This window comes from Gracilinanus agilis, chromosome 4 (assembly GCF_016433145.1).
Source record: "Gracilinanus agilis isolate LMUSP501 chromosome 4, AgileGrace, whole genome shotgun sequence".
In the NCBI taxonomy this organism is placed as follows: Eukaryota; Metazoa; Chordata; class Mammalia; order Didelphimorphia; family Didelphidae; genus Gracilinanus; species Gracilinanus agilis.
In genome coordinates this window covers 74,271,998-74,296,193 of record NC_058133.1, presented here as the reverse complement: position 1 = coordinate 74,296,193, position 24,196 = coordinate 74,271,998, and the positions used below count along the sequence as shown (strand labels likewise).

General features: G+C 39.3%; 1 protein-coding gene across 5 annotated transcripts in view; it reads left to right on the top strand.

The window, feature by feature from the left end:
* Nucleotides 1–14,269, top strand: part of ABL2 (ABL proto-oncogene 2, non-receptor tyrosine kinase) — a 101,537-nt gene extending 87,268 nt beyond the window's left edge. For 3 of the 5 annotated variants that reach the window (XM_044677048.1, XM_044677047.1, XM_044677049.1), the window contains 9 exons: nt 2,024–2,296; nt 4,586–4,670; nt 6,623–6,800; nt 7,292–7,476; nt 8,517–8,669; nt 10,059–10,148; nt 11,871–12,044; nt 12,519–12,752; nt 13,098–14,269. In XM_044677048.1, coding sequence (XP_044532983.1) covers nt 2,024–2,296; nt 4,586–4,670; nt 6,623–6,800; nt 7,292–7,476; nt 8,517–8,669; nt 10,059–10,148; nt 11,871–12,044; nt 12,519–12,752; nt 13,098–14,269 — 2,544 coding nt within the window. Of the gene's footprint in view, nt 1–2,023; nt 2,297–4,585; nt 4,671–6,622; nt 6,801–7,291; nt 7,477–8,516; nt 8,670–10,058; nt 10,149–11,870; nt 12,045–12,518 lie in introns of all 5 variants that reach the window. The other 2 variants (XM_044677046.1, XM_044677045.1) reach the window with 1 other exon arrangement.
* The last annotated feature ends 9,927 nt before the right edge of the window (nt 14,270–24,196 follow it).

The window sequence follows — 24,196 nt, the reverse complement described above, 5'->3', positions numbered from 1 at the left end:
GCATATAATTTGTTTTCCCATGGGCTTTTAGATAGCCTTGTAGACAATTCTACTTAATTACTAAACTTAACTACTACATACTTAAGGTTAATGCTCTGATGAATGATAAAATATCCTTTTTTACTTCTTTGGTTACAGGGTCTGTTACTTATTAGAAAGAAAAATTGATTTAAAAAAATCATCAATTGTAAAGTTTGTGTTTATGAAGTGATTTTAAATTGTGGCAGCTTGACCTCAGTAAAATATGGCCTAACATAGTCTTTCAGTAAGTTAAATGAATTTTGTAATATTTCAGAGATCTCTTTATTTTATGAAAAAGGGAGGTATGTGCTACTATATATAAGTTAGTGTATATGTAGTATATACTCTTAGGCCTCAATAAAAGGTTAATAACAAGTTGCTGTGACTAAAATGTTTTATCACCAGGTGGTCAACCTTCTTTCTAGTGATGAACCTTTCCAAATGTAGTCTGGTCCAAAGATAACAGGCTTACTTTATAATTTGCTACTGAGCCATGCTAAGATCCTTTCCAACTTGATAGAACCTGCTAGAGCTTACTAGTTATTCTGCTAGCTTCACTTGCATAGTCTTAAAACCCATTGATGTCATTTCTCAACCACAGTGAAGGAATGGAATGTTAAGTGAATGATGCCATCTTGTAGTTAGTAAATAAAGCATCATAACATTTTATAGCATGAAGGATCCCCAGAGATTTGTTGAGTTTAATCCCTTGTTAAAGATAGGAAACCAAAGCCTAGAGAGATTAAGTTACTTTCCCTATGTCAATATAACTTATTTTTGGCAGAGCTGGGACTGAAACCCAGGCTCCTGATGATATTTGGCTCTCTTATTTTCTTGAAAATGTTTTTCAAGATTTCAGTATTTTCCTAAGTTGAGTAATTATTCTATAATGTTTTCAAGTTCACATTAATATCCTTTTATCTTGAAACAGGGCATACCTGTATTGACTAATATTAGTAGATTTGGTAAAATAAATTTGTTAATTAATTGACTTTAAGGCACTGGGATACTGAGAATTATGTTGTTAATAAAATCTAATTTGTATTATTTATGCTTAAATAGAGAAATAGAGAGAAGGTGAGAAATAGAGAGAGCAGCAAATCCCAAACTTAAGTATGTGAGATTGATTAATAGGGGCTTTTCTGTCTCTGTGACACTGAAAGGTTGTCAAACAGGTCAGAAAATAGTGAGCCATCTAGATGGCTAGGGCTCATGTAAATAAAGCATTTTGCAAGTGGTCTGGTCCACTGGTGTCAAACTCAAAAAGAAATGGGACCATTAGACTATACATAAGGATCTCTGTGGGGCATAGATTGACAGTTTAAAATATGGTATTATGTATGTTTTACTGTATTTTTATCTATTTTGTTAACTATTTCATCTCATCCGAGGCACACTTAAGAATGCTACAGGCTGCATGTTTGATACCCCTGGTTAAACCAGTGATTCTCAAAGTTTATGCTGATAAGTTTCACTAAGTATGCTACAATATTTTAGATGTTATATCATCGCAATTGATACATTTTGTTTAGTGTAAATTTTACTTACCCAACACACTGTATGAAAAGTATATTCTTTACAAAATAAACAAAACTAAGCCAGTACATATATTTATCAACCTCAGAACATGGCACCTTGAACTCACATAGAATTCAACAAAAACAGGGGCTCTTATAATGGGAAATTGTGAATCCATTTAATCTCCTAGCTCTCTCATAGGCTTTCCAATTTAGACACTGTTTAAGTGCCAAAGAATACTGTGCAGAGGTGGGGTAGGGTGGGGATGGGGTAGTTCAGGAGCCACTGGGATAGATGAGATGTCTCTAAAGGCACTCAATACAGTTGAACCAAAAGTTTTATGCTTTCTTTTCAAAGTGTTTCATATAATGTGAATATTAAACCCTCTTAACTTTAGCCCAATAAAAATACTCATTTTTACTCTCAAATTCTCAAGGTCTTTTCCCCCCATTTATTCCCTCCACCTTCTCGCCCCCCCACTCAGGTGTATGTGACAGCAGAAAGCCGATTTAGCACTTTGGCAGAGCTTGTTCATCATCATTCAACAGTGGCCGATGGGCTGGTGACAACCTTGCACTACCCAGCACCAAAGTGCAATAAGCCTACAGTCTATGGAGTATCTCCCATCCATGATAAGTGGGAAATGGAACGGACTGATATCACCATGAAGCACAAACTTGGGGGCGGCCAATATGGCGAGGTATATGTTGGTGTCTGGAAGAAATACAGTCTTACTGTTGCTGTGAAAACACTAAAGGTGGGTAGTTGAGAATCACTCTACTTGGGCTTTTTTTGTCTCTTGAACTTCATTTGGAAATACCAGTATGCCCCTGCCTTTAGAATGCTTCCCACCCTCTTATGCCAAACACTTAAGCAAATTGTGATAGTTAATCTCAAGTTCTTTCCTGAAGAGGTAGTCGCGAATTGTCTTAGTGGACAAATTGCCTTAGTGTTCACTGTTGCATTGCAGAGAAGCCCACATGTGAGACAGTCTGAGTGTGGAGGCTTCTGATGCATCTCTCAGTTAGAAATGTTTTGAAGTAAGAGAATAGAATTTTATTTTTCATGCCTTTTGCTAGTCATAGTTTCTCTAGAGTCATTGAATCACAATTTTCTAGTGGACTGATAGAGCTTAATTCTAGTGAAATGGCTTATACCGTATTCTATTTTCTTCTTCTATGTATACTGTCACTTATTTTCTTCTCTGTCCAACCTAGTGCTAAACCTACTCTCAACCCAACTGTGTGTGCATGTGCATATAACACTTAAGATTTTAAAAGCATTTTCTTTCACTTCTACGTTAAGTAGTATAGGTATTATGCCCATTTTACAGATAAAGAAACATGCGTGAAGCACTGTTGACCACCTTTTCATTTTGAATTTTCTTTTCCTCTGATATTTGTCCCTACTGTCTCCTGGTTGTCTTAATTCATTGACGTATCATCATCCATGAACCTGCTTTTTTCATATTTGTGGGTCTACCCCAAGGTCCTGTCCTGGGCCCCTTCCTTCTTATATTCTCTCTCAGTGGCCTCAGCAGCTTTTTTTTTTTTTTTAAACCCATACCTTCTGTCTTAGAGTCAATACTGTGTATTGACTCTAAGGCAGAAGAGTAAGGTAAGGGCTAGGCAATGGGGGTCAAGTGACTTGCCCAGGGTCACACAGCTAGGAAGTGTCTGAGGCCAGATTTGAACCTAGGACATCCTGTCTCTAGACCTGGCTCTCAACCCACTGAGCTACCCAGCTGCCCCCTCCTCAGCAGCTTTTGTGGATTTAAGTAGCATCCTTGTGCAGATGATTCTCAGATCTTTATCTTCAGGCCTGAGCTCTAGACCGGAAATTACCATCTGTCTATTGGGCATTTCCAATAGCTGTTCTGTTGGTTTCTCAAGCTTACCATATCCAGAATTCGTTGCCTCTTTAAAGCTTCTCTATTTCTATTGAGGGCACAGCTATCTTTCAGTTACTTAGGTTAGCAACCTAGAAGTCATCCACTATATTTCCTTCTCTTTCATCCTCCCATACCCATTCATTTGCCAAGTCTTGTCAGTTCTACTTCCATAACATCTTTTCCAAATTCTCTTTGTTCACCCAGGCATCATGCTGGTTCAGGCCCTTAATCATATCACATCTGGATTATAGTAGTAGCCTCCTCATTGGTCTTCTCTACTCTCTCCAATCAGCACTCAACACAAATGACAAATTAATTTTCAATGACTAATGCAATAAATTTCTATTTTTCTCTAATCTGTACTCCACATAGCTGGTGAATTCATATTCCTAAAGCACAGTTCTGACCATTCCATTGCCCACCTAAAGAAACTTTAGTGGCTTTCGTAGTACAAATTCCTTTGTTTGGTTTTAAAGGTCTTTACAGTATGGCTCCAGTCTGCATATTCAGTCTCCCTGCAAATTATTTTCTTTCCCATAGTTTGCTTTTTGAATCACAACCCACCTCCATGTCTGTGCCTTTGCCTTGGCTGTCTCTCTTTGCCAAAATTCCCTACATCCTCAACTTTGTTTCTTACAATTTGTAACTCTCTTCCAGCACTCAGTAAAGATGCCACCTTCTGTAGGAAAGTGATTGTCACAGTTGCCCCAGTTGCTGGGTGTCCTTCCCCAAAGAAATTTCTTTGTTATATGTATTTTGCAAATATTTTGTATTTTAAAATTTTTATTCATGTTGATTGCTTTTTTGGTTTTAAAAGTTGTTCTAAATTTTGTTTAAAATTCATTTCCTATTTTGACTTTTATGTTTGAGATGAAGTAGAAGAGAGGTGAGCTGACCTTGAGTAAATAAGACAGGATTATTTCTCTCTGTTTTTTCTTTTTTTTTTTTGTAATTTTTTTTTAAACCCTTGTACTTCGGTGTATTGTCTCATAGGTGGAAGATTGGTAAGGGTGGGCAATGGGGGTCAAGTGACTTGCCCAGGGTCACACAGCTGGGAAGTGGCTGAGGCCAGGTTTGAACCTAGGACCTCCTGTCTCTAGGCCTGACTCTCACTCCACTGAACTACCCAGCTGCCCCTGTTTTTTCTTTTTTTAGGAAGACACCATGGAGGTAGAGGAATTCCTGAAAGAAGCTGCTGTAATGAAAGAAATTAAACATCCTAATCTAGTTCAGCTACTAGGTGAGTAAAATTTTCTGATTTTTTTTTTTACCAGATTTCCTCAAATCCTTTAGTCTGTACTCTATAATTTCCAAATTCTCTTTTTGGAAGCACTATATTAGAAATTCAGGATGGATCCTTTCCCCAAAAAAAAGGTGTCTGTAGGTTTCCTTATAGAACCTATATACTGTGTAGAGAATTGTTTGAGAAGCCAACAGCCTTGACTTAATTAATTTAAGAATGTTAGTGTAGTTCATTAAAATAAGTCAGCAGCATTACATACTTTTACCTGTCAGTAGGAGTTAGATGGAGCAGAGCTGGGAGAAAACAAAACATCAAGTTTAAAGAATTAGGGCTATGCCCAGTCATGTAGGCATGGACTCTTCCCTTTGTACTGACACACAAGACTTGCCCCTTACATGTGTTACATTTTGGTAATGTCATGTTATCCTCATTTTTCTTTTTAGCTATTCGATGCTTATTTTCAGCTTGATTCCTTATTCGATACTTATATATTTCTTTTCTTTATCCTTGTTCTCAGTCTATTAAAATTCAAACAGAAATGGTCTCAGAAAATAATCTTTTTTGTTCATATATGGGTAGTACTGTCCCAACACTGAATTGTCTGCTTTCTCAGGATCAAACCAAGTACAGAGAGGCTCATCACCATTAGGCTGGCTAGTTGCTAATAGATAATTTTACCATTTCAACTAGTGAAATATAGAAAAAAATCCAAAAGAGCCCCCAGTCTTGTTTGGACACCTTCTACTTTTTCAGTGATGTTCAGGATCCTTGATCTACCAGGATGTGATTGAACAAGTATTTATGAGGTGCCTTGAGTACTAGGTGCTAGGCATACAAAGACAAAAATCACATGATCCTTCATTTCAAGCACTTACATTCTACCAGAGAGACAGCATGCATATATATAGGCAAAGAAAAAAATGTACAAAGCCAAATACAAGCTAATTTTTATGAGGAAAGGTACTAGGTATTCTTTAAGGAACCAGGAAAGGCCACATTCTGAAGATCTGGAGCTACGTTTTAGCAGTTGAGTTGTCTTTTAAAATATGAGATATTCCAGAAGAGAGGCAAAGAGTAGGACAGCCAATCTAAAGTTACATAGAAAGGAAGTAGAGAATTCTAGTTGTGGCACAGCAAAATCAATTTGTCTGAACTGTGGAATGTATGGAGAAGAGTAATGTTTAATAAGGCTGGAGAAGAAGGATGGGGCCATGTAGTGAAAAGCTATCAACTCATGTGTTTGATAGAGGCCAAAATAGCATAAGAAATAGTTTATTCCTGTTAGTCATAATACCATATACCATGAACTTAGCAGATGAGACTGATATGTTTCTTTTTCTTCATTAATATCCAAATATACTGGAATACTTAAAAGTTCTTTTATTGAGCAGGAGCTCAATAATCACCTCCACTTTGGGGCAGCATCCTCTTAGAATCCAGGTGTGTGTGTGGAGGGGGTGGGGGATGGGGGACAGTGTAATGGAAAGACTCTGGGACTTGGAGTCCGAGGGATCTGGTTTCTGGTTCCCCGTCTGGCACTCTGTGTGGTCATGGACAAATTATTGAACCTCTCTAATGCCTCCTTCACTTGAGTATTATAGAAATAGAATATGTAAAGTTCTTTTTAAAGCTTAAAATCACCATGTTGGTGCCAGCTACTGTGACCATATGGAGGATATGAAAAATCTCAGGCACATTCTGCCCGTCTGGCTTCTGCAAAGCCCAGGATCCTGGGGCTCCCTCATGAATGAGATCCTTTTTTGAGTCATGTCTGTGTCAGAGTATCTTGTGAGAAAAGAACAAGGCTTGGCAGCACCGAGTTCTGGAAGGAACCTTGTGACTTGCATGTTGCTCCACGGACCAGAATGGTGTGGGTGGTTTAAAGGCATGACCTCCTCTCAACAGCCTCTTTAAATGCTCCCAACCTTTGGTCTTTCCCAACTTGTAAGGGGTGTGTACCTTGGAGCCACCTTTCTACATAGTAACTGAATACATGCCGTATGGAAACCTGCTCGACTACTTGCGGGAGTGCAACCGGGAAGAGGTGAGCGCTGTGGTGCTGCTCTACATGGCCACGCAGATCTCCTCTGCCATGGAGTACTTGGAGAAAAAAAACTTCATCCACAGGTGAGTGAGCAGGCTAGCCCGACGCCCTCAGGGCCCCCACAAAGGCACTTTCTGGCTGCACAGCCCCTGGGACCCTGAAGGCCTGGCTCCAGCTGGGACCTACTTGGGCTTTGATTCCATACTTAGTCCTTTTGCTCCCCCTAGTGGTCCAATGTCGCAGCTTTGCTTTACCTGTGGGCCAGATTATCTGGTCCAGTATCCCAGCCAATAACAGCTATATTATATGTTAACATATTATCCAATGATGGTCATACACACATATTGGGTGCTGCTTAGGGAAATTATGCTTTATTTTGGAGCCACCAAAAACTATAACCATTTGATAGTTTCTCAGTTTTATAAATGCTTTTCTGTCACATTTATTTTTCATAAGAATGACACTACTATCAGCAGCTTCTCTAAGTTGTTACTCTTAAAGACCCTGAATAAAATAATAAAGACTCTCTTTCTCACCTACAAATGTAACTGTTTCAATGTTTTCTCTTCCACAGAGATTTAGCAGCTCGTAATTGTTTAGTAGGAGAAAATCATGTGGTCAAGGTTGCTGATTTTGGCTTAAGTAGATTAATGACTGGAGACACCTATACTGCTCATGCTGGAGCTAAATTTCCTATCAAATGGACAGCACCAGAAAGCCTGGCATACAATACTTTCTCAATTAAATCTGATGTCTGGGGTAAGAATGAAAGAAATTTATTTTGACCTAGATGTATACTTTTTTGTTTTTTTTGTAAATGACCTACTCCTTTCTCTAGCATTTGATTTTTATGGATCTTCATTTTCCTTTCTCTACCAGATCATTTATAATTCTATCAGAGTTCTAAAGATACTCTGTAAAAATAAACATTTCTCCTTATTATTTTCTACTATTGATTATTAGATCTTATTGGCATAATTGTTTTTCTTTCTCTCAGAGAATAGCTTAAAGATACCTTCTCCCATTAATAGTCAGCCCAGCTTCTATTTAGTTCTTGGCTCCTCAGGAAATGATATGGTTCTGTGGCATAAAAAAACCCCCTCAAAATCTTGACTATAAATTCTCATCTTAGCCTCTGACTAATTCACTTTTATTCTTTATGCTTCTGTTTCTGATACCTTATAGATTTTTTAGGAAGTATAAGTAATTGGGGGGGGAAAGTTATGGCATAAATTGTTTAGTAAGAATTGTAGGTTATCGTGACTCATACCATCAGACTCCTTTCTGTACTTTGAGTCTTGTCTGATGTTCACTTCCAATTTTAAAATGAATTGAAACTTCTAGAACTGTTCCTCAAAATGTAAAATTCTGTTCAGATAAAACTTAAAAGAAAGGGTAAATTTAGCTTTATAATTATTGAAATAAATAAAACAGCACTAGTCTGGGAGTTATTTGATGGTGACCCAGCCCACTTCCTTTGTGCTATAGTTTATCTTCTGTGTTTCATTTATTTAGTAAAAAATCCAGAGTTATGCAACACCCCCCCCCCCAAAAAAAAAAGCATAAATTCATCCTGGGAGGTAGAAGGGAAACATTCTTTCATTCCTAGAAGTGTAATAGTTACTATAGCAAATACTGTAATGGCCAAGTCATAATAGGAGAGAGGCTAACAGTAACATGTGACACCCTCCTCCAAACCTCCAAAAGCTGATGGTAAATTTAACTCATGAGAAAAAAAAATAATGTCTCAGGAAAGAGACATGTGTGTTTGTTCTTTTGTCTTTGAACTCCTCATACAGCTTTTGGAGTACTGTTATGGGAAATTGCAACCTATGGGATGTCACCGTATCCAGGCATCGACCTGTCTCAGGTCTACGACCTATTGGAGAAAGGCTATCGTATGGAGCAGCCCGAAGGGTGTCCCCCAAAGGTCTATGAACTTATGAGGGCGTGTGAGTACTTTAACCTGTTTTTTATTTTAAAAGATTAAATTGGTAACTCAAGATGATTGAAGGACTTGGGAACCCTTTACCTTTCTGAATTGCAAGACTGAATCCAGTCCAGGGACATTTCTTTGGTAGGCTTTTGCTGTTCCCCAGCCAAATGCTAAATCATATGACATATTGTTGGGTCTTATTTAGTCCTACTTCTGTACTGTTAGCTTGCAATAACTATGAGCTCCTTCTTACTTAAACTGAGATCTTGCTAAGAATTTGAGACTGAAATAGAACTGATTATTTCTAAAGGTGAGAGGCACCAAGATACCTGGAATGTCTCTGTTTTCCCCACGGGAAATAAGCCAGTAGAATATAATTCTGAGGTAGAAACCAAACCCTGTAGTTTGCGGGGTAGGAGTTGATAATGGAATGGGGTCCTAGCAAATGGAAGCACTAGTGTTTCAACTAATCAGTGGTCCTTCTGGGTCTGGAACCCATAATAGAGTCTTATTATTAGAAAATTACAGAGTTGGAAGAATCTATAGGAATTCTCTTTGTAAAATTATTTATTCTCTGTTAAAGACCACCAGTGACAGGCAAGTAAAGTTCTACTTTTAAACCTAATTACTAGGAAAGTTTTCTTTATATCAAGCCTAAAGCTTTCTTCAGTTTATACATTTGTTTTTAGTTCTGCCCTCTGAGCCCAAGCAAAGCACAGCTAATTCTTCTTTCAAATGACAGGTATTCAAATGCCTAAAAATATCTGTCATGTGTACCTAAGATTTCTCTTCAAGCTATGATGTTCATATAGCTTAATCTCAGATCCCCCTCACCATCCTGATTAGTGTTTTCTGCACTCCAACTTGTCAATATCCTTTGTAAAATGTGGTGCCCAAACCAGGACAGAATATAGTAAAACTATTATTGCCTTCATACAGTGGATCTTTTACCTTCTTTTAATGCAGCTTAAGATGATACTAGTTTTTGGGGATGTTGCATATCCCAATGACTCAACATAATTCCAATCTGATAAAAAACCTAGACTATGGGTTTTAGAAAACTTCCCAAGTTTTCCCCATCTTGTAGGCATGCTGTTAGTTCTTCAAACCCTAAATTCAAAGGTTCTTAACCTGGGAGGCCCATAAAGAGAGATTTATATATAGATTTAAGGAAAAGATCTATAGACTTGGATGGAGAAAAAAGTTTTCTCCAACCTGTAAGCAAAGTGAAATTTTGCATTTTCTTAAATTAAGATAAAAAAAAATATTCTGAGAAAGAGCCATAAGCTTTGCCAAACTGCTAAAAGGGTCCATGACACACAGAAAAGGTTAAGAATCCTTGTCCTGGTTGATTCTTTATCATCATAAGAAACATTAAAATTTTACCCTGTTCCTTATCATATAGGCTGGAAGTGGAGTCCATCTGATAGACCATCTTTTGCTGAGACTCATCAAGCTTTTGAAACTATGTTCCATGATTCCAGCATATCTGAAGGTGAGGAATCTGCTTCTGGTGGTAGGGATTACACTTCAGAAGGGATGGATCTTTGTAGTCTTGAGATACCATTTTTCTACTGTGCTAATCATTTTTATTTGTTTGGAGAGGAGAAGAGGAAGGATATTCCTTTATATCTCAGGTTTTTAACATCAACATTGTTTTATTAAGAAATTAATTTTGTAATTTCCTGAGAGAATCAGTTTGAAAATTCATTTAATTTGGCAACATTTAAGACATAGGACCAAGAAGGGGGAAAAAAAACACATTTTAAATCTTCCAATCACTCACCACTTCAGAGACAGAAGCAGTTCATAAAGCAATCAAGATTTTATTAGTTCATGCTTTTGAAATATTTTATTGACACTTAATACATTAATCTGATAGTCACTGGTGTATACAAAATAAGAAATCTTTAGAAGAATAATGTCAGGCCTAGAGACGGGAGGTCCTAGGTTCAAATTCGGCCTCAGACACTTCCCAGCTGTGTGACCCTGGGCAAGTCACTTGACCCCCATTGCCTACTCTTACCACTCTTCCACCAAGGAGCCAATACACAGAAGTTAAGGGTTTAAAAAAAATTTTTTTTAAAAAAAGAGTAATGTCAGCAGAATAAAAAAAAAATCAATACAATGATTACAACCATGTCAATAGAAAGAATAATCACAGAATAATTTAAAAATTAGTATTACAAAGCATGGTCCCAAGAAGAGCTTTGAGACAGTACCCCCCTCAAAACCCTGATTTTCTCTATAGAAGCAAAAAGTCCACAGATAAGGAACATAGTATTTTCAGATTTTTTTTCCTCTTCCTCTTTTTCTTTAAAAAAATGTTAAATGGAATAGCTTTCTGGGAAAGGGCAGAGGGAAGTATGTAAGGGGAAAGTAGGTGCTAAAAATATATAAGTAAAAATTTATTCAAGGCAAATCTCTGAGTTTTTTTAAAGTAATGAATATTTTAAGGTGCATTAATTATAAAAATAACACCAAAACGTTACAGTTTATTGAACTCTTCCTGACTACTCTGTTGCTCAAATGCTGCTGCTTCAGTGCTTTTGACTATGTCCGATAAAAACAAAGTTTTATCTTACAAAGTACATTGCTAAACTACATTTTTCTATTAATAGATCAGCAGTGGCTGACTAATTGAGGGGGCAAGCAATTTTCCAAGAGCCTAATTTATTTCATTTACATAAAATGGAACAGATTGTATCCACCCTCTTCTTAGTGTGCAGGTGTAGCCTAAAAAGTTAGTTTGTGGGGGTGGTGGCTATGTGCTGTAAATTACCTCTGAGATTAAGCTAAAAGATGTCAAGTTAATTTGAATATTCTCAGAGCTCCATGGCTGTGCAAGAGAAGAGGTCACAACTGTAGGAGCCAAGAATTTACCTCCTGTTAATCTCTTAACTATTAATCTCTTAACTGCCTCAAATTTTCAGTTTTTATCAAATTTTCTCTTTTCTTCCTCTCCTTTTTTTCTTTTTCCCTTTTCCTCCTCCCTTCTCCCCTTCATGCTCTTGACATTTTAAAAAGCATATTTAGTCATCATTCTTCATTCTAAAGTTGAGACCTAATAAACTCAGCCTGCTTGATTTTTGGTGGATATTCAGTTGTCATATATTGGGAGGTGCCTCTCTATAATACTCCTTCAATTTGTTACCTTTTCTAAAACAATTTTCACTGTTCATCTTGGCTTCCCCTTTACGCTTGTGTCTTCTCACAGAGGTAGCTGAGGAGCTTGGGAGAACAGCTTCCTCCTCTTCCATTGTACCATACCTGCCTCGATTACCTTTGCTTCCCTCCAAGACCAGGACACTGAAGAAGCAGGCAGAGAACAAAGAAAACATAGATGGGACCCAAGACTCTGCAGAGCCCTTGGCTTCTAGCTCAGCACCAGGTAGGAGAGGGCTGCAAAGTCCAGAAGAAATTGAGAAGCAGTGGGGCAGGGGTGCTTTTCTTTATGAACTGAGCTACTGAAGGGGTCACCGCTGGGGAGGAACGGCGGTGGTGCCTGCCACTTTAATAGTCCTTGATCCTGCTTGATCTATTTAACCACATTATTCCTAATCTCAAATAATGAATGACTTGATACTTCTGGGAAAAATCCATTAAGCTCTATTAGTGGTCCCAGTTTTAATTGTTGTTTTGCAAGCCATGTATATGAAAGATTGATGTTATTAGAGAAGTTACCCTTTCCCTGACAGCATTTGACTCCTTTGTAACCTTTCACATTGCCAATAATTCAGATATACTCTGTAACAGCTTTAGTCTACACATTACCCTAGGGTAGACAGGAATATCCTTGTGTTATCTCATTAGCTGTGATCATGGATTTAGCTCTTACTCATATTTGTTTGAACATTTTCTTCAGGGTTTATTAGAAGCACACAGCCCCCCAGCGGGTCCCCAGCACTGCCTCGAAAACAGAGAGACAAGTCACCTAGTAGCCTCTTGGAAGATGCCAAAGAGACAACTTTTACTAGGGACAGAAAGGGAGGCTTCTTCAGCTCCTTTATGAAGAAGAGAAATGCTCCAACACCTCCCAAACGCAGCAGCTCCTTTCGTGAAATGGAAAATCAGCCTCATAAGAAATACGAGCTCACGGGTAACTTCTCATCTGTTGCTTCCCTGCAGCACACTGATGGGTTTTCTTTTGTTCCAGCCCAACAAGAGGCGAATTTGGTTCCCCCCAAATGTTCTGGGGGGAACTTTGCCCAGAGGAACTTTTGTACTGAGGACGGTGGTGGTGATGGCAGTGGTGATGGCAGCGGCAGTGGTGGTGGTGGTGGAGGGGGGAGTGGAAGCACTGGTGGGTGGTCAGGCATCACTGGCTTCTTTACACCACGCTTAATCAAAAAGACCTTGGGCTTACGAGCAGGTAAACCCACCGCTGGTGATGAAGCTTCCAAGCCTTTTCCAAGATCAAACTCTACATCTTCCATGTCCTCAGGGCTTCCAGAGCAGGATAGGATGTCAATGACACTTCCCAGGAACTGCCAGAGGTCCAAAATCCAACTGGAAAGGACAGTGTCCACTTCTTCTCAGCCAGAGGAGAACACGGGGAGGTCAAGTGACCTGATTCCCAAAAAGTTAGAGGAAGGCCCTGCCTCGTCCAGGGACAGACCAAAAGCCAAACTTTTACCCAGAGGCACCACAGCTCTTCCTCTTCGAGCCCCTTTGGGGGATGCAGCTATTATGGAGAAGGACTCAGTGGGGTCAGGGGCCTCGGTAGTCCCTAAGAACAAAGAAAAGAATGGCGCAGCCCGGCTTGGGATGGCAGGACTGCCAGAGGACGGAGAAAGGCCGGGTTGGTCATCTCCAGCCAAGGCTGCGACAGTACTGCCAACTACTCACAACCACAAAGTGCCCGTTCTCATTTCACCCACTCTGAAGCACGCTCCAGCGGATGTCCAGCTCATTGGCACAGACTCTCAGGGGAATAAATTCAAGCTCCTATCTGAGCATCAGATCCCGTCCTCTGGGGATAAGGACCGACCACGACGGGTAAAACCAAAGTGTGCTCCACCTCCACCCCCAGTGATGAGGCTTTTACAGCACCCACCCATGTGCCCAGACCTCACAGAAGAGCAGAACACTCTGGTTGGAGGGCAGCTTGGACCAGAAGTGCATGAAGGTGGAAAGAAGGCAGCATCAGTGACAACACCTGTCAGTGCAAAAGCTGGGAGGCCGGCAATGCCTCCACCTCAAGTGCCTCTGACCACGGGTTCCACGTCACCTGCAAAAATGGCCAATGGCACCGCAGGCACCAAAGTGGCACTGAGAAAGACCAAGCAGGCTGCCGAGAAGATCTCAGCAGACAAAATCAGCAAAGAAGCCCTGCTGGAGTGTGCCGACCTGCTGTCTAGTGCCATCACAGAACCCATGCCCAATAGCCAGCTGGTGGACACCGGACACCAGCTGCTGGACTACTGCTCAGGCTACGTAGACTGCATCCCACAGACACGCAACAAGTTTGCCTTCCGGGAAGCTGTGAGCAAACTGGAACTCAGCCTGCAGGAGCTGCAGGTTTCCTCAGCGGCTGCTAATCTGCCCGGAACAAATCCCGTCCTTAATAACTTATTGTCGTGCGTCCAAGAGATCAGCGACGTGGTTCAGAGGTAGCTACTGCCAACCTGGTTGGAAGAAACGCGGGATGGGGATGGGGACGGGGATGGGGACAGGGATGGGACTCGGACTCGTTTTTCCTGTGTTCTTGCTTTCAAAAAATGAAAGACCCATACTTGAGAGAGTTCATGTGAAGCACCTCAGATCACTGAGTTCTCACGTTTACAGATTCATCTCAGAAGTTACAAACACACACAGAGTGCAGGGAGGGGAAGACAGGAGGATGTGATGGGCGGGGGAGAGCCCGGAGGGAGCTTGTTAGGAATCACTCGGGAACAGAGCTGTGTGTGTACTGCCCCGGAGAGAGGAGGCAGACCTACTTCTCCTGGGGTGGAAGGGCTTGGCCCTCCTGGGCAGGGACAGGTCTCATCTCAGCAAAAGGCAGGGAGCTTCCCCTGAAGGAGCTCAGACCCCTCACAGTACAGGCTGAAGGGGACAGGCCCGGCTCTCTTTCGTCTTGTAGTCGAGTCCTCTTGGCACTAACCCAGGAGGGAGGGAGGGAGAGGGGATGCCCAAGAAAGGGTCACTCAGCTCTTCCATGGTGTCATTGCTGCTGTCGTCACAACTGCAAAACAGGTTTTAGAGCCTCACGTGCACCCCCCACCCCCCATTTGTGTTTCTGTTGTTTCCAAGGTAGCAGCACTGGGGAGTGTAACCAGGACCACTTCGGCATGGACAGGGTTTCTTCTTTGTCTGGCCCAGGTGCTTGCTGGCACTCACTGATGCTGCAGAGCTGCCACCCTGCCTGGCAGTGTCAGCAAGTGGGGCATCATTTGACCCAATGGTGGTTTCTTCCAATCCCTATCTGGGCAAGGTGCCCTCCACATTCTTTATTAGCATTCAGAGAATTAATTAACACAAGAACTGGGTGTGTCAGTTGTTGGGCTGCAAACCTCCAGAGGACTTCTCTGCTACAAGTACCATGATGTCCCCCATTCCCCTTCTCTCTCTCTCTCTCTCTCTCTCTCTCTCTCTCTCTCTCTCTCTCTCACACACACACACACACACACACACACACACACACATATTTTTGGCTCAGGTGGATAAGGGTACCTGAGATGCTATTTGGTTTCTTCAACTTCCTGATACACTGTTAGGGAGGGAATATGTTCAGGAGTGTGACACATGTTTTCACAAAAGCTCACTGTAGTAATAATAAAGTTTATTTAGTTCTTTGAAATTTTACAAAGGACTTTAAACTGTCAGGCCCATGCATGGAGTTTGTAGCTCCATCTCTAAAAACTTGTCTAGAAGATCAGAGAAATCACTGTTGGGTCCTCATTTCCCCCCTAACCCTCCACTTGGTAGTCTTTTGTAAGGGCCAGTGTGCCAACCTTGATGAGTGTGAGTCTTCCTATCCATGAGTTTTTACTTTCCTGGGACCTTCTAGATTGATAAGTGTGGCACCCCCTCCCCCAAACCAATCAACACCACCAGAGCCAGTTCTCACTTGTGCTGCTAATAGCATCTGCCTCTCATGTTTGTCCTGATTGATGGAGCTGTATGTTTGTAAGAATAAGATTGAAAATGTTGTCTTAACATGGCATTTTACCCCACTTGAGGCATCCAGAACTTCAGGGAACAGTTCTTTCCAGGAAAATATATTTAGACCCAGAGAATTTTAGTTGAAATTAGAGCTTAGAATTTTACTCTATAAAAGATTACATTTTCTTCTCAGCTCTAGTAGGGAAGCTAATTGGGAATTAACCAATATGCATCAGAGGGGCAAGATGTTGTTATTAATCCTGTAAGCAGAAGACCAATACTTTTCTGCTACATGCTCTGTCCAAACTCATTGGAATCCTATTAGGAATGGAACAGCCATTTTACAGCTTTTCCCTCCAGTAAAATATCACCTTAGTTTTACAAGATTGGAGTTAAGTTTTCTTTCCATCATTGATTAACTGTCACAGGCTTATTTTTTCTTCTTTTAAATGAAGAGAACTTATTTTCTAGGGGATTATTAAAATTGTATAGCTATCCTTTGAGCTTCTCTTTTAAAAGCTCTTTAGTGCAGGGTTTTTTGGATAGTTTTTCTTCCTTTTCATGCTTTAATACCAACTGTTAATTAAATTTAAAAATGTATTGAACCCCAAAAAAGATGTTAGAACTGTAAGGGGTCACAGTATTTTGGTTGGAGTTTTAGGTCTTTTGCCAGAATAAAAGAGAATGATGTTTTTAATCAGAAGGAAAACAAACTGGGTTATTTAAGTACTATTGGAAAGAGGTAAGGCATAAGGGAAACATGAGAGGAAGAAATAATGGGTTCTATTTTTTCTTTCAAATATTTCTTTCTTCACAAATAATGTCTTTCTTTACAGCACCTGCCAATTTCATACATGCAATATGTAACTTAAGTTAATTTAATCTTTTCCTCCTTGAGGCCCACACCTACATCACACATTATAAAAAACAAAACCTGTAAGGGTTGTGTTGTTTCCTTAGGAAAAGGAAGCAATAATGTTTGGTCCCTGAATTAAGCTTTTTCTTAACACTGGAGTCATTTAAGTTCTTCCTTACTAACTCTATGGTCATCCTTGATCAGTGATGATCTGTGGTAAATAGGGAAAGTTACACCCTACTCTGTTACACACTCCACTACAAACTACTATATTCTATTGCCCTTACCCTAGGATTTTAAATACAATGAGCCCCTGATTGTGTTTGGGAGCCCTAAAATGACACTAGTTATAAAGGTCTTCCCTTTGCTTCTACTAGTAAGCTTTTACCAAGACCAACACCTTTTTTAGAAGGAGAAAACAAGTTAAAACTTCAGAGTGATTATGCCAACTTTTCAAGTTTTACTCTGAACAAGGGTATGAAGTTATGGCAGTATAATTGTTCCTTTAAAGAATACTCTTCTTTGGAAGGATCTTCTTCCATAAAAGTGCTGAAAAGAAGACTTAGAGAAAGACACCGCTACTTTTAAGAGTCCTGGATTTTCCACTGATGGTTAATCACTCATTGATTATGCACTGCCTAGACTAGCAATGACCTTTGTAGCATGGGCCAATCTGTCTACCCTCCTCCCAGGTGGATTCTTGGGGACCTCAGCCTTGCAATTTCAGGAGCTCAAGAGCTTAGGGCTCTAGTCAGACACTGTCAATTTGTTCTACAAATAGAACTTAGTTTTTTAGTATTTTTGGTTTTTTCCCAAAGCAAGTAGTTTTGGATTCAGAACTGTAGAAGACTATTCCTGGAGAGCTCTAAGAGCCAATGACTAAAACTATAGTTTGATTCCTTCATCTAGTCTAAGGAGAAGGCAAGGGGAAAAACACAACTAATAAATGGCACTGAAAATCTTTAAGAGTCAATTATGTTTTGTTTCTAATTAGTCATATAAGCTTCCACTGCTTCAGTTCATTTATGTACGGGCTTACACATGATACGGATATTATGGATGATTCCCAAACTGTATTTCCATCAGATGCAACATTGATCTGTCCACTGCAACTTGCCTCACTTTATACAATAGATGTCTTCATTAAAGGTAAAATTAAAACTTGTTTATTGCATTCTATTTTCCCATTAACTTTCATTATAATTTTCAGAGATGTGTGTTTATGTGAAGGGGGAAAAAAAAACACTTTTTCTGGTATTGGTCCAAATATAGACCATTCTTTTTTTTTTTCCTACCCTTGGGGAAAAAAATTATGGCTTATATAAAACTTATATGTGGGCTATAATTAGTCTCTCTTAGTACCAGAGTCAGTTTAAGTCTCATTGGTTTTCCAGAGCATTTATAACAACAACTTCCCCATTGGCCTAAACACACATTAAAATGGGACCCATGCCAATTGCACCCATTTACAGTATAAGTATGTAACTAGAAGAAATATTTCTCCTTTACTGTGCAACCCTGTTCCTGAATCCCTTGAGATATAGCTTATTATGAAGCTCAACTCCCTCCCTTTCCTTTTTAGCCCAAGGCCAGAAAGTAGAAGTTGGAGTAGAAGGTAGAAGATAATTGTCTCAGTGTGTCCTAACCAAAGAGTTTGCTTTTTGTCCCAAACCTCTGGCTCCATGGAGCTTAATATTCAAGAACAGAAAAGTCATAGGAAAGAGAGCCAGGTATGCTATATTTCCACCTTGGCATCTGGCTTAGGGGTTGACTTAAGAGTAGAATCCAAGAAGAAGGCTGTCAGTGGGGAAGGGAGAAGAGGAATGACCATTTGTGGTAGTCCACCATACTTTAAAAAGCCCGACTTCCCATGGTTCCTTGCCATTCTATTTTCCCACTTTCATTTAAGTTGCTATTTAACATTTCACATTTTCGTGTGGCAAAATCTTATTTATTTGCTTTTAGGGAAGAAAACAAAGTAAGTTTCTCCTGAATAGGTTGGTGATTATTAGTATGACAATTTTAAATAATTAATGTATACTTGTGTATTTTTCTTTTAAAAATGTACTTTTGGGGTGTGACATTTATGCCAATATGGTAATCAGATTAATCCTTAATCTTCTTATTCACTTTAAGGAATTTTCTGCCTGTTGGTGAGGTCCATTCCATAAGTATGTAATCATATGCTATTAGAGCTGGAATGGACCTAAGAGATCATTCAAACAACCCCAGTCATTTTTCAGATGTTGAAACTGAGACACACAGTAGTTTATAATTACTGTCTTATGATCATACCATGATTTAGTAGTATATCTAGTACTAGGATCCAGGTCTCCTGATTTCTCATCCATTGCTTTTTTTTCCATACACTATGATGCCTTACATGAAATTTTGCAATAATAGTAACTCCCATTTATATAGCACGTTACGGTTCGTGTAGCACTTTTCCTCATAACTCTGTGAGATAGATAGAGCAGGTTATTATAATACTCCCTTTTACAGATGTGGAAGCTGAGGTTCTGAGAGATTAACTTGCCCATGGTTACACAGTAGAGTGGCTGAGTCAGGCCATGAACTCAGATCGCCTGACCCCAAGTTGAATGCTCTCTCCATTATACTATGCAAGAAAGGCTGTTCAAATTGATAGTCCATGTGGTCTATGGTAATATTATAAAACACTACCAAAGTCCATTTTATTGGGAGTTCTCACTGGCTAAATAGCATTTAAATGTTTAAATAGTCACATTGGCTAAATAATTGCCCTAAGTATTAGGCAGAACTCACTAATTTTTAAATAAGCAGGTTCAGAAGTCATGCAAGGATGCTTTCCCTTTAACCCCCATCCCCAAGCCCTACAGAGCTCAGGCCTTGTAAGCAAATGTCAATTTTCATGTTGATAGTAAAGTTGTACTCTATTTTTCGGAGGGGTCTGGAAAATGACCTTATTTGGATAAGTATAGATATGGAAATAATCACTTTCTTAATTAAACTGAACAAGTTTGAAACCCATAAAGAATATGTACAGAATGAGTCTGAACTTAACTCTTGACAAGCTACGGTTGTCCAATTTTGAAAAAAAAAACTTGGGGCTAACTTTTCTATTTATGTTATATCAGTTCAGAAAACAATAGTTCCTGTTTTCCTATTGCTGAATAGAGAAACTTCTCTGGGTCTTGTTTTGATAAATTAGGTACCATCACTTGAACAGCCAACCTATATAAACTGAAAATGCTTAGTTTAGTAATCTAAGTGTGGCAATAATTAATTTGATACAAGTTGATATTGACTGAGTCCCTTTAAGTTGTGCCCTGTGTAAATTTTTATTTTAAGAATGATCATTCTCTTAATTGGGGGAGGAAGTATGCGTGAGGTGTCCTTTCTCAGTATTTCGATATCTGGAGTTCAAGTCATTGCCAAACAAGTGGTTGAAAAATGCTTCTTAAGTTTCTTCCCAGGATTCCTTACAGTGTATAAATTTGCCATTGATAGGCAGTCATTTTTTGGTGTAGTTGAACATAGTTCTTTACCCTTTTAATCCTAAAACACCTAAGAGTAAGCTCTAGTAGCCATCATTTTGAATCATAATCCTACATCCTGAAATCTGCAGTTGAGAACCTCAAGACTTCTACCTCCCTTCCATTTTTATTAACTCATCAGTGTGCCTCCAAGGAACTCATTATGGAGTTAATTCAAAATGTGTCTATACGGTCATCTGTTCTTTGTATTATTATGATTATTATTATACTTTTGCTATTTTGTCACATTTCCCTTTGTTCCATTCAGATTTAGATTTTATATACTAGGCTTCTATATGAGTGACAAGGAGGTAAGAAATACAGCACCATGACAAAAAAGTGGACATCACACATCATAGCATTTTTCCCTCCTTTTGGAGGTATAGATTTAGGCCTCCTCTAGTAAATGTTGGGATTTTTTCACCAGCTGAACATGCTTCTTAACAATTTCTATGATTGTACCTGAGCTAGTTACAAATTGTTATAACCATGTGAAATGCCCAACCTTTTAGAGGATCAGGACTCCACTGAAAGTGCTTGCTTCCAAGAGCATTCTTCCAAGAGCCAGCCTCTGAGCTATTCTAGTATTGGTAGTAAAGTTCCAGCCTGGATGGGTGGGACCTCACTGGTCAGAAAAAGAGGTGTAGGCTATATCTAAAAATCTCTTCTACTTCATAGTCCGAGACTCATTTTAGAACATATATGGAAGAAGGCTTCAGTTTTTATATGTGCAGTTCTAAAATAAAATGCAGAGTTTTCAGTTCAGCATTTTAATGAAGCAGTTCTCTAGAGCCACAGATGCTCTTACTATTCTGTTAGAACATAAATCGCCTCAATTTGCCATCTGATGCTCTCTTTCTGGTGGGAACACCTGGAGAGTTGTAATGCTAGGATAGGTCATAACCCTTACCTGTTCTCCTCTCCAGAGCCTCCAGCAAGGGAATAGCTTGTCCCTATTTGCTGAATCCGAGGTAATTTAGAAAGTACTATTAATGGATCTTAGGACAGGAGGAGATTTCTGTGTCAAATGCTAATAGGCTTTGATGCTTTCTGTGTGTATAACAATGAAAGTATTGTGCATTTCTTCAGACTGATGTGCCAGTATGGCATAAGCTTCATAACATAATCTGCTCCCAGGATATTTTTCTTGGGTGTGAATGAAAGATAGTTAATAAAGGTCCCAACTTGTAATAATAGGGGTCAGGGAGAGAATAGATCTCATGTTCCTCCAAAGGAAGAGAAAGGAGACATCAGGTTATAATATGTAAGGTTGGTAACATGGCAAAACATCTCCATTAAACCAAATCCATGAGAATGGACATTCTGCTGTTTTGAATCTCATAGGAAAAAATTCTGGCTGCCATCTTGATTTTTGCACTATTGTTGAGCCTGTACAACAGAGCTCTTCCTATTTCAAGTGTGTTCTCCAAACCATGGTGTTGCTGCCCTCTTCAGACTGATTTATCGACTGGGGCAGAGGAGTATGTCAACTCATCCCTTCCTCTCCACCACCACCCCTTACCAGTGCACTGATCTCTTTGCACCTATGCTCACTTGTATATTTGAAATTGTTAAAAGCCTTTCCTATAAAATGCATGTCCTTAAAATAAAGACCACTCCCATGCTTAGAAACTCCATGATAGTGATAAGATCCCAGTTAACTAGGCCAAAGGGGACTGACCCATCAGATGTTTTTCAGAAACTACAAGAGCACAATCCTGTTTTGTGTCCCACTGTACAGGAGTTTGTTAGAGGGTTTTCTTGGACTCCCATGGTTTTGAAGCAAAATGATAATCCTGTTATGTGCTTTCTCTAGGAAAAACTCCCTTATCTTTCACTAGTGTACATTAATGCACACTCCATGTTGTTTCATTCCAAAAGTGATCCTCTAAAAGTCAGTATAGGAAATTAAGCTGTGCCACACAAGACTTTGAGGTCTCTGAGTACACTGCTTTTAAGTGGTTCATTCTTTAAGAAAGAGCAGAAGAGGTAAGCTTCTAAGAGCTGTCTGACTTAAAAAGAGTATGGTACTGTTCTGTAAATTCTATAAATCTGCTAAATTCTCCTTTGTACTTGATCTTTCAGTGTAATATACATAGACCATGTAAATACATACAGTAAACTCTGGTATCTGGTGTGATTGGGGTATTCTGGTCATAGTGTCTATATTTCTAATACATCATTAGAATTTTCAGAACTCTCAAAATCAAACAGATAACAGACTACACTGAAAATGATTTAATTGTTGATGATTCAGAAGGCACTTCAGGTACTTGCCCTTGAATCAGATAGCAGTGCCTCAAGGTCATCATCATAAACACTAATCATTGTACTGTAGATGTACCAAGTAGCAGTCAATACATTTCTGGTTAATAGAATGCTAAGATGAACAAGTTTTCACAATGTCCTGTTGGGTTATCACAGTTTATTGGAGCTAATAGGCAATCTGGTTTACCTAGAGGAATATGGATTTTTCAGAAGCTGGAATGAGGCGTGGGAAGCATTGATTTAAAATGGCTTGATTTTTAAAGAAGCATCTACCAAGACCTCTGTCTCACATCTTCCAGGCCTGTGGTGTATGTGTTTGCCATTGCTGTACAGGTGAAGGTAAGGAAACCGCATCACAAGATTTGACTCCTATCACCTGTATTGTACAAACGGGGATCTAGGACAGGAAGGATCAGAGTTCAGGTAGCTAACAAGATAATTTCTCTTTTGTGAACACAATCAGAGCAGATGCCATCCTAGCATTTGCCACAAACAACCCACGTTGTTGCTTAAAGTATGGTCAGAAACCTCCTGTTGCCTGTTGTGGATCCGATATTTTCTCTCCTCCTGCAACCCGATTCTTTTGATTAACATTGGAGAAAGCCGTCTTAACTGATGCCCACTGGATAAAAATGAGGTAGTGCATCCCATGGGGAGTGGGGTTCTGTATAATGAAACACTTGTTTTGTTTTGTTTTATTTTGTTTTCATTTTTTAAAATAAAATGTTTATACCAAAGGTCACACTTCCCAGCTGGTATGTGTTGTGCACAAAGAGCAGTGATTCAGATCATTTCAGCAGTTTTATATCGCTAGTGAATACAATGGAGAAAATATTGGATTAAACTGAAAACATGTTAATCACAGATTACATTACCAGTGTTGTCGATTGTTTTTTAATTGTTATTGTAATATATTTTGTTTTTCTAATTTAATTCTCTCACTCTGTTGTCTGACTGTGAACTGCTAACAGTGTTAAACTTGATGTAAATAAATGAAGCCCTTGAAGGGGGCCTTCTTTCTGCCTGTTGTTCCACAAGGTTTTGCCAATTTGCATTTTGTTTTAAATAAAGGTTGCAATATTTTATTGGCAAAATGTTTGGTGTGCTGTGTTTCCATGAAGACTAGTTAGCATTACAAGCAGAAGATGAAGGGTCTATCTAGTCAAGGTATAACTAAAGTATTGGCTCTTTTTTCTCAGCAATATACAAGAGATACATTCCTCTGAAATGTCTTCATAAGTGGCAAATATTTGTCCGTTGAGGGTAGATCTATTTTTTCTGAGAAGTCATCAGGACACAGATTGGGTCAATACAATGAAGTCATCAAGCCAAGTAAATTAGGGGGCAACTTTAACAAGGATAGTTTTGCTGTGGCCGGTGGAGTAATGGGGCTCAAAATAGCTTTGACACAGGTAATTACCAAAACTGAGGACTCTGGAAATGTGTTGTATGTACACTGACTCAACGTGCAATGCATATTCATTGGAATGTGTGTGACCTAATGTGACTGCACTCTAGTCCTTTGGTAAATAGAGTAATCTTGAATATCTGAATCTATGTAACCATGATTATACCTGCAGACTGTCAACAACTGTAAGGGTTTGGACTTATGGATATCTTAATTGAAGAGTGAGCTTCCAAAACCCCAACCTAGGCTGAAAAAAATTGCTAGCTATCTTGCTAGCACATAGCACTTTCTTATTCCCGGGTGCCTAAAATGACTGCTGTCTTCACTCAATTATAGTTTGAATCATTTCTCCTTGTTTTTAGGTTATTCCAAGGAGCTGTGTCTCTTTCTTC